This window comes from Eurypyga helias, unplaced genomic scaffold, assembly GCF_000690775.1.
Source record: "Eurypyga helias isolate BGI_N326 unplaced genomic scaffold, ASM69077v1 scaffold15520, whole genome shotgun sequence".
NCBI classification, from domain to species: domain Eukaryota; kingdom Metazoa; phylum Chordata; class Aves; order Eurypygiformes; family Eurypygidae; genus Eurypyga; species Eurypyga helias.
Window position 1 is genome coordinate 22,026 of NW_010223910.1, and position 11,266 is coordinate 33,291.

General features: G+C 40.9%; 1 protein-coding gene across 1 annotated transcript; it reads right to left on the reverse strand.

Moving 5' to 3' along the window:
* Positions 1-210: 210 nt before the first annotated feature.
* YPEL5 (yippee-like 5 (Drosophila)) lies at positions 211-4,109 on the reverse strand. The gene is made up of 2 exons (XM_010156758.1): positions 3,879-4,109; positions 211-2,341 (listed from the first exon to the last, which is right to left on the reverse strand). The coding sequence occupies exons 1-2, from the start codon at positions 4,017-4,019 to the stop codon at positions 2,117-2,119; spliced, it is 366 nt and encodes a 121-aa protein (XP_010155060.1). The 5' UTR covers positions 4,020-4,109; the 3' UTR covers positions 211-2,116.
* Between the last annotated feature and the right edge of the window lie 7,157 nt (positions 4,110-11,266).

Consider the following 11,266-nt stretch of genomic DNA (forward strand, 5'->3'; position numbering starts at 1 on the left):
AAGTGTCCAAGTGGTATGTATGAAGCTTCACTTAGCACCTCCCAAAATCAACAGCACACTCTTCCGCCACCTATTCAGAGAGATGCTCACCAACAGTTTGTCACTGCTACAGACACAGTGATTTACTCTGGGTAGGGAATGGGAGCCAGGTTCTCTCATTCACTTAACAAGACTCCATGAAAAATATTCAAAAAACCAGCAAGTATCAACTCAGGACAAAACATACTTTATTGTACTGTAATGTCAGAAGTACAAGAGAAGTACTGCAGAGAACCATGCTAACGGGGCTTTCAGGGCCTGTGAAGGACAGAAGTACAAGATAATGGGGTACTACTGTACTCAGTGCAAAAACTGATCCATTTGAGGCACAAGTACACTATTGTTTAAGCAGCTTGATTCAAGCACAGCTCTGGTATGTGATCTACTCTGCTTTCTTCCTATGTGACAATTCTATCATAAAGCTACTTTTACATGAAATCAGCAGTAAAGTCAGGGGTGTCCAAATTGCCACTTGGCAAGCAAAAAAAATTAGTAAAAATACCCTGCATAGCCACCCTCCACATTTTACTTTCAGATACGGAGCTGTGACTAGTGAAGAAAAATTACTCTGAAAGGTCAGAGCCCAGATCTGTTTGGTTGGGTTTTTCCCCGCCGTCTAGTGTGTCTGTGGGTAACTTATTTCACACTGAACACAGTTTATCCAATAAGAAAAAAAAAAACAACCTGTATCTTTGATAAGGACTCTTACATATCTAACATTCAAATAAATTTCAGCCCTTGAGATCTTAACTTATGGCTTAAGACACAATGAAAGTCCTTGGGCACCCTTGAGTTAAGTTAATAAAGAGCATTTTTTGCTAAAAAGGCAAGCAAGACCACTGTTTTAAACAGAGCTGACCTCTACAAGAAGAAAGCAGGAATCGGAGTCACTAGTTACTGCTGGGCTGACATACTCCTGCCCAGAAAGAGAAAAACGTTAACATCACAATGAAAAGGTTCAACAAAGTTGAAAGATCAAGGTTTCAACACCAGAAGCAGCATTTGAAAACAAGCTGTTAAACTTAAATCTTTTCAAGAGATGCAGATTGCATAACTCTAGGCATGAACAAACATGCTGGCAATCTTCTCCTTTTACACAGCAGCTGTGTTTAACATAGGAAGTTCTGGGTTTAAAGAAAGCTACTTGAAGAATTAAGATTTGCAATTCCCTGTCTATTTAATGAGATTAGTAGAGAAACAAAAAAAATTACTACTGAAGCAGTAGTTTCTCAGTGGCTCCCTATCATTACAAACACAGCCTGATCTGTAAGCAACGCAAGACTAAACAGACAACTAACATTTTATATTATTACTATGCTTATAAGTTACATCAGTTAAAGTTAAAAAAAGCCAAGCAGTTTTGCCCTATTTCAAGAATAGTTTCCAATCAACACCAGTTTACATGGTGAATGGGACTTCACAAATAAACGAGGAATGGTGACATCTTTGGGTCAAGAATGACAAGAAATAATGGGCTCTGTGCTACCAATCAACCTCAACAAGAATATGGCACAAGGGCCAGCCCAAGCTGTACCAACACTGAACCTTTAGCACTCGGCACAAATTCGGATCTCCTTACTTTTAGCTAGCAAATCAGGTGAAAAGACCGGGTAAAAAAAAAAACCCACCTAACTAAAAAATTAAGCCAAAAATTGGAATATACTTTTTAAAAAACATCTGTAGTTTTAAAACAACTTTCTGCTGCCATCAGTTTGTGCAAACTAAAAAAAAAAAACTCATTAAATTTCTCTCTCTAACAAAAGACAAATCCCCCAAATATTTTCCACCGTATCTGTAGATACAGTCTCAAATCTAACAGATGTAAATGCAAGAGAGAAAAAGTTACAGCATCTGCACAACATTCTTTCTACAAACAGCTGCTGGAGGGAAAAGTAAAATATAAAAGGAATAAAGAAAGGAAGGTTCCATCTGAAATACTCTCATAATCTTTCCCACTCTGTAGTCCATGAATCCGACTCTGATGCTAAGGTGACAGTGTATGTAAGCAGAATTTTTTGTTGATTTTATTATTTTCGAGTTTCAATTGAAGAGAACCTGAGCAGGGAGCCAAGTCTCTTCAGGAATTGTCAGATGGAACATGCTCCTCAAATCCTTCGCTCTCTCGCACCAACGCTCTTTCCAGGATAACACGGCCTTCCTTGTAGCGCTGGCTGTCTTCAGTGGCAAATTCATAGATCCAACCCAGTTTGCTGTTGCAGTTCTTGCAGCTCACGTCTCGAACCATGTGGCGGCCAGTGAGCATGACCCGATCCTGAACTTCACTGTACTGCAGATTTACCACCTGGTACAAATACGGGAGGGGTGGGGAATAGAAAGGGTTAGTCTGCCCAGCACAAAGCTTGGTAACAGCGTGCACGACTGTCAATGCTTTCAAAGCTGTGAGCCTGTGGCCCTGCACAAGAACTGAAAACTGCAGCCTACGGTAATAAGTCAGCGGCGCTTGACAATCTCCTGCTTGAGAAGGTAACACTTTAAAGATGTGCTTCACAGGGATGTAGAACCCTCATGGTTTAAGTGAGAAGCATGAAATGCTAGTTTATCTTTAGTTAATCTTTGGGTGAGAAATTCCTGACGAATACCTTGTAAACTAATGGATATTAATCCACTTGTAATATGTGTAACCTACTTCTAGCAACTGATGTGATCACTTATTCTCAGAAATGAGAACCAAAACGTAAGAGGTACTACTTGAAAAATCTTGGGGTGCTTTTGAAATAATCATTTAATAGAAAGGAAAGCTCAGTGGCCGAGTGCGTAGGCATTAAACATTCACCTGCTTTGTATGCTATCTCCACAGTTTACAATATACCTTCAACTTGTTTAGGCAGCAACACCACAGAACCAGGAAGTTGAGGTCAGAACTATATCCAAACTGCTAATACGCGGTAGGAATCTAAAAGATGGGGCTGCACTGCTTTCTCAACTTTCCACCTGACCGCGCTTGCTCTCTCTGCTTCAGCTGTAGGGCTTCTGACTGCAGAAATGTAATCAAACTTCTGGGATTAAACCCCACCATGTAACACAAGAAAAATTTGAACCCCAGGATCCAGCGCTTATTGGACGAGAAAGAAACGAGAAGCACAGCTCTCTTATAGCTATGGAGCCTAACGCCTGCATATAAACACTACTGATAGGATTCAGCATGCCAAAAATCCCAAGGCCAGGGACTTGGAACTTTGTGAGAGGACAATCATGATTTTTTCAGTGAGCCTAATGGACAAGTCTATATGGAAGGGGTTAATAAATAATGCTACGACTCGCTCAGTTATGACTCTCATATTTCAATCTGTTGAATTAAACCAAATTTGATCAATAAAAGCATACTAAACTAAACCAGACTATTATTGCCTGTAAAAAAGATTGTGGATATCTAAAATTACCGAAACACTGTTAGCTTAAACGCATTTTAGAAATTAAACAGAATATTATCTAGACTTTTTTTTTTTTTAACGGAGTAGAAGTGCAAACGTCTTTGAAACTCTCTGACAGACAAAAGATACCCTCACAGTGAATCTGAGGTTCATATTACAGTAGTCTCCAAAGTTAAAACTCCCTGTATTCTGGCATGATGCCTCTCTACACAAAATCCTCTCTGCAGCCTTTTAGTATTGCAGATAAACTAATTCAGGTAGCTTGCCATCAATAGGAAATGCCTAATTTGACTTCAAAGACAGCCGAATAGAACAAAAGATAAACTAAAAAAATTAAAATTACACAACACTTTAGCCGAGAAGCTTTCGGGTTTTGTTAACAGATTTGTATCCCACAGCCTCATTTTGCAATAACAAACAGCAGTTCCCTCTCAGCTTCTTACCAACCTTGTTAAAAAGAAAGGCTCTTCCTGTGGCCCCTGTAAAACGAGTGGAGATGAGCTCAGAACGATTGGTCAGAATCGTGTCGCAGTTGGCACAGGAGAACAGGCGAGTCCCACCAATATGATCCAGGAAAATTCTTCCCATTTTTAGAACCTAAGTTTATACTCAAGACCTGAAAGGAAAAAGAAAGATCATGTACATGGAAAAAAAACCCAATACAGAAAAACAAACAAACCCCACAAAACACCCCACGCATATTCTGCCAACCAATTCAGGGAATGCCAGAGGAAGTTCTTCCTTTCACAGATGAACTACTCAACTTACAGACTGCATTCATCCTTTCTCAACAAGACAAGTTCTTTCCCAAAGTGACCATCTTAACAGTAAGATGACACACCTAGATATAAGCTAATTACATTAAATGAGCAAAACACGAACTGAAACCTTTAAAATACAGTTCAAATATTTGCAGACCACTGCTGGGCCTTACAGTTCTCAAACTCAAAAGCTTCTACTTCTTTCCTATTTTCTTTTCCTCTCTAATACAATACTGAAATTCCATTCCAGTATATTCCAACGACACATGCATCTTAGTCAGCACTGGGAAATGGAGCACTAAGAAGTACATTGAGTCACCAAGACAATTATAGTTTAATTTCCCCACATCACTCCCCCTTTTTAAAATATATATTTATTTTGTCACTTCCCCTCAGCTTTGCACAATCTATGACATGCAACCACACAGCACCACTGTCCAGGATGCTTTAGTCTTCTAGTACAGCAGACTGGGCTACTGTATTTGACTTGACACTTACTGGTTTCATACACATAACAACATAGTAAAGGTTTGGATGCTATTTCACATAACAAACAATCCACCCAGTCTTTACACCAGGCAGTTTTATGTACCAACATTTAAAGCTGTCTAAACGAAATAGGAAATACTGTTTCATTTACCCAAGCTATTTCCAAAGCATCATCACTAAAATACCTCAGCAGCTCCAACGAGCAGAAAATGAGAGGTTAGAAGGTTTATAGCAGATGATCTGCAGTACCTGATAAATAAACCTCTTCACTGCCTGGGAAAATTAAAGTATCACCAAGCTTATGCCAACTAATAAGAATTACTCAAAGTTAATGAGCGAGTAGGCACAGAACATATCAGACAGCTGAAAACTTAAATCACAAAGGATGACGTAACAGGACAAAGGAATTAAATGATGATTTCTTTTTTTCCCATTTCAACTGCAGAAGTTTTATGACTAAACATCTATAGTTAAACAAGTTAAATATACCCCCGGTGATGTTTCCCATGTGGAATCAGGAAAGAGTATTGTCTCTACTTTGGTCACGCAGAGTAATGCAAAGTAAATCTGACACGCGTTACAGTTGTGTGGGTATTACTTTTCAGAGCAGGATGCAGTGTGCCGTCCATAGAGGAATTAATCAAATTTTGTGCTCGTCAAGTTGAATACTCTCTGTCAAATGCCTTTAAGAAGTGCAAATACTTAAATTAAACCCATTTCAAGTTTTAGGGGATCACTTTGTTAAAGCTTACTCTGACGTGCCCAAAGCAAATGGGACTAAAACATGCATTTGCACACACAAAATTTAAAATACCATTTTTACATGTAAAACCAGAAACTCATGTCTTGAGTTTGACAAAACTGTTTCAAGGACTTTCCTAAGTGTAGGGGTGTGACTCCACTGGAAACGCAAGAAGCATTTTCCTTCAATTTCTTTAAGCATGATACCTCTCTAACATGCCTTTATCTTTTCTAGCAAGCGAGGGCAAAAGAAAAAATTGAAATGTGAAATGTGGCAGCATGAAGGAAATCAACAGACGACACTAAGTGAGAATAAACAAGTATCAGTCAAAGTCTCCAAACAGAAGAAACCACAAATACAGGCAATAACAGCAATTGTGAAAGATATGCCCATAAGGCACTTGGCCTAGCTCCATGTGCCATCCCTACTGATTTTGGATAATGTTATTTCTGCGTTGATTGTATTATGGATTAAAAACAATTAACCTATCATAAGTTACTGTAAATGCAGAGCCAACATACAAAGGGGTATTTTTTCCAGGGTAAACACAATGCTCACCCTGTCAGTATTTTTAGAAGCCAACATAAATCCCAAAACATCCCTCTCCTTTACCAAAAGCAACATAAACACTAAGCTTGTGATGTGACAAGAACAGATCCATCACACAGACTAACCCCACAAAACATGCTATTTTGAAAAACATGCATCTGAACACTTAAAATGCAAATACATCACCTATCTAAATACATAATTCACGTTACTGCTTCCAGGAAAGCAGTAACCCAGAGTCACTAAAACCAAAATTTAAATGCTTCAGAAGACAGTGTGAGTGTAATTATTACACCAAGTTAGAAGTTAAAGTGACATATAAATGTATTACTTCTGGACATGGCATTATGCATGGACTGAAGCGTTGAGTCCTGAAGATACCGAACATTAAATGCATAAATAACTACGTTCAAAGACTTAAAGCTGCAAAACCTGCCTAGTAATACAAGGCCTAGACTCTTCAATTATTTATATTGCCCCCAAAAGCTGAAAGTAGCTTCACCAAGTATCAAAATGAGAAAAAAAACTTCCAGTAAGACTTGGGTCCCAACAGAAAGACGAAGTGAGATCATTTGATGGCAGCACAAGGCTGTCGGAATTCCTACTAAAGTTACAGCAGAATCTAATAAAGCAACTGGTACCAGAACAATTTTCTTCAGAATACAGTGCATAAAAAGAAATGTATTCTTGAAATAAATACACATTTAAAAATTCAGAAAATTAAATTCTACAATCTGCATTATATCAGTCAAAATGGTCTAGATTTTGAGTATGTTTTCTTTTTTAAGAAACCGCTAAACCCATGTAAAACTCCTAGAATGTCCAACATTTAACATAACCTCTGCGCTTAACTGCCCCCTGGCAGATTTCAGTCAAAATAGATAGCAGCCTACAGCTACCATTAGCCACTGATTTTCATTACCACGGGATTTCAGTGAATCCATAAGGGTGCAGGTGAAGCATTACAAAACTAGTCCCCTTACATCAGTCTTCATATTATTGCTCACAGTAGTAAAAAGTAGAAAGAAAAGTTACAAAATGACTGCTAGTAAGGCAGCCTTCAACTGCAGCATTTGATCGTGAAGTTTCTAAATAAGCCAACAAGGAACTTTCGCTTTTTCCTATCCTACAGAGTAGAGGAAGCTAATTTCAACTTGGAATCATTCCACACTCTCCCCTCCCCCATCCCAAAGCTAAAACCAGTATTCACTTGTAAGACCCAGTCAGAAGGTACTTGCTGTGGATAAAGACCATCCTTCCCTTATGTTAGGATCCTGAATCCTCACTGTACATTGGAAAAAAACAAAAGCACAACAGAACAAGGGAAAGCAATTTTCCATTACTCTCAGGCTCGTATCCCTTACATACAGAAGTGGTGTGTGCAAAGTTACCCAAGATAACCACGTCATTTTTTTTTTCCTATAGTTTTCATTTCCCATGTAAAAGGTGTGGGCGTCTGTTTACGTTCACACATGCATAAATGATCTGAAAAAAAGATCTGCACTTATAGGCAGCTTTTATAGGCAGTGGGAGGGCTTTCCTAAATGAAGAGAAGCCAAAGAACTGTGAAACGTTAACGCACTGCTAAAGCTTCAGATCCTCCACCTAGGGGAGGAGAACGAAGGAAGCGCACTTACCCATTCACTCACTCGTAAAACCAGTGAAAATAACTTGCAGTGCTTCAGAGAGCCAGTCAAGGTCCCTGTTGCTATTCACAACCCCAGCAAGTGACACTATTGTATCACACCAATCCCATCATGCTACTAGCAGAATTTTCAGAGGCAGAGGAGAGGAATCTTGGTTATTCACAAAACCAAATGCTGAGGAAAGAACAGAGTTTTGGGTTTTTTTTGGGCCCATGGTTTCATCTTTAAAGTCAGCTAAGCATCCTTTGTCAGATACGTGTCAGTGATGAAGTCCCAATGATCCTGCCCTCACGCAAATTACCAGACTATCATGAGACTAAATTAACTTCTCCAGTGTAAAAAAGGCAGACTTATTTACTTTCACTAATGAGATACAAAGTATCTGCGACTTGTCAAATCTACACAGTTCCAAGAGTCAGGTACTTTCATGAACCGAGAGATGTGTGGTCAGGGTGCCCAGTCAGGACTGTGAGTGGTGGTCAGGGTGCCGACTATCAACCTGGATTCTCGAGAGGACCCTTAGCAGAACAATCAGCGACAGCTCCTATTACCTAGATCATGAGGCTCACTGACAGCGCATTATTTTGACAGTACAAACCTTGGCACAACTTCTTAGTCATCCTGTGAGACATTTCCTGCCCCCGTGCTTCCCCCAGTGCGTGCATGGACAGACAGGAAACACAAGCACTGTGGTTGTGTGCTATAATGTGCATTCCTAGAGCTGGATGCTCCCCAACTTCCACCTGTCTTTCAGTGTTGATTTTGGCCACACTGAGCAACAGCTGTCAGAGCTGACATTCAACAGCTTAAATCTGACCACTATCTGCACACAGAGTTGAAACCACCTGAAGCATTACTTGGCTGGTATTTGTACTACCGAATCTGCCTACCTTCACTAGCAATAAAGAACAAAAGAGCGACACAGAAAATATTTATTAACGTTTTTAAAACTAACAGTCAGTGTTTTCTTGTCTCACAGTGCATCTCTTGAAGATACAGGACCATCAACATTTGGGAGAGCCAGCAGGCACTTTCTATATACACAGTGGACTGTGGTATTTCAGGAAGCTTGGTGTTGCTTCAGCACCATCTACTGCATCTCAGATCTACAACAGAAAACAGCTGCTGGTTAAGGAATGACAAAACTACAATAGCCTCTCTTTTGTCATTTCACTGACTAAAAATGTTTTCCCTTGTTTGGTGAGCCAACAAGCAACTCTCTGCCCCTTGAAAAAGGGACGTAGATTCCCCTAGGCACAGTAAAACATTCTCAGGATCTACTTACTCTGGAACTGGGCTTAAACTTCATCTTCACATCCAGGACCTGGGCTTAAGCTTCCTCTTCTCATCTCAGAGATGGACAAAAAAGGAAAAAGAATACTTAGCACAGCTACACAAAATCACACATGAAAGAATCGCTGGATAAGCAAAAAAACCCCTTAGTCTTTACCTTCCCAGATTTCTGCTGCTCACAGGTGGGGGTGTATCTGGAAATACACACGTAGTCGGTCTCTTAGGTCTGAGATTCAGCCTTCTGCCACTGACTTCTGCAACCGTTGAGGTAAGCAAGGCTCAGCCTCTGGCCTCTGCCTACATGCAGAATTCGTTATCACAAAGCACCACGCATAGCCAAATGTGAAGAAAGTGAACTGGAACAGTATGCTGTGCTCATTAGAATCACTCAGCAACCGTAGCAAACTGTACAGGGAAGTTAATACACCCTAATGACTGAAGAGGCTTTGGCAGTCATGAAAGCTGTGCCCAGATGCAGTGCACAGCACCCACCGAGAGCAGGGTGCCTTGCAGGATGGAACTGCATCTGTGCAAGTTACACTACCATCATTTTCTCTTGAAAGCTCAGGAGTATAATTTCCTATTGCAAACTGGCTGTTTTTCTAGGTAAGGGAAAAGCTCTGGGTTGGGATAGCGGCACTTAAATATGTTGACATCATATACTGGTGTATGCAAGCAGTAATACAGGGTAGTTTGAGTTTACAGAGAGCATAGCCATGCAGATGGGTGCCTGTCTCCAATACAGGCCCCATATCTCAGCATCTCCCACACAGTAACTGACACCCTCATAACCCTCTTCCTAGATAACACAGAAAAGTGTTAGTTTACAAATGGTATCACTCAGATTAATTTTCTTTCCCACTACTGCACAGATTCCAAAAGCAGCAACTATTCCTGTCTCCCATTTCCCTTCCCTAAGAGAGGAAAAGGATCCTCTTTTCCTCCCTTAAATCCTCAATTGTTTTTTTATGAAAGCTGTATTTCCTGGGTTTGTAATAAATTTATTCTTATTTAATTAAGCAGATAAGACAACTTTGGCCTATTAAACCATTGTGCAACTTTCAGAAAGCTAAACTAATTCAGATTTTCTTTTTTCATGTATTTTAGTGCTGAAGTGATACAAATTTTCACCCAAAGACACCACTGATTTCATGAATCACCGGCGGGGTGGGAGGAATCAAACTAAAAAAAATGGTGAAAAGACAGTGATCATCCAAAGTTCCATACAAACTACATCCACTGGCAAAAAGGTTGCCAATATGCTTAGGGCACCACACCAAAAAATTCTTTTATCAACTAGGAAAACTGCTACATATGGGAAAGGCTCCAAAATCAAAGACAGCCTTGCTACCAAATGTCCACAGTGCACAGGCATTTTCCCCCTAAACATTTAGCGAGATGTTTTTTAGTCAGATCTTGCTTAAGGGATTTACGCATTTCAGCAAGGGCTGAACAACTCAAGATTTCAACATAGGTCAAACGATAGTAAACAAACATGAACCAAGGCTCTAACTTGGACAACACTACTTCAAGCTTGTGATGGCTACCAGCAGAGGGAATGCTAAATATATATATGTATAATTGTGTGCCTGTGTACAACTCTCAGATGACTAGTAAGCAATCTCATCTGTTTGGGTCATCTACTCCACGGGGCTTTGAGGTGCGATTTCTGTTGTCCTCACACACTGGGCAGCCACATCTGAAACTCACTCAACATCATTATTAAAACCTCTATATAAGCCATTAGGTCTGCATTCTCTAAGTGAAGTACTTCCACAAACACAGAAGTGAAAGCAGCAGATGACAGAAGCCTCCAAATAGTATTTCTAAAGACTAACATTGGCAAAAGAGAGTAACACTTAAAAATGGGCAGTTTCGTTTGTCACAAACACGACTTGAGCTCAGCTCTCTGGCAGAGTCTGCCCACACCCGAGCACACACAGCTGTTAGGCAGTGGTACCTACGGCTGCCCCAGCCGCTGGAGGGGCTTCACAACCAGAGGGCAAGCTCCCTCGTACAGGGCCTTTCCCAAAGCGAGAAGGCACTTCCCAAACAGTGCATTTCCCTAGAAATCCATGCTTTCACGGGAAAAAGAGCTGAGAGGCAAAGCAGGCTCACTGCTGAGGGCCCTGAGCACATACCACCGCTCCTGACAGCCGCCTTCCTGAGAAACAGCCACCTATGTGCTGGCACGCGGGCTCTGCTCGGGGCTGCCCCGGCGAGGAGCGAGTCTTCCTGGAGCGAGGAAGGGAGAAGCGAGACGCGTGAAGCGGCCCCGCAGCCGACAACCCGCGCCCGACGCGGTTAACCCCGGCGCAACCCTTCAGGGCGACGCCAAACCCCGAGGGGCGTCCG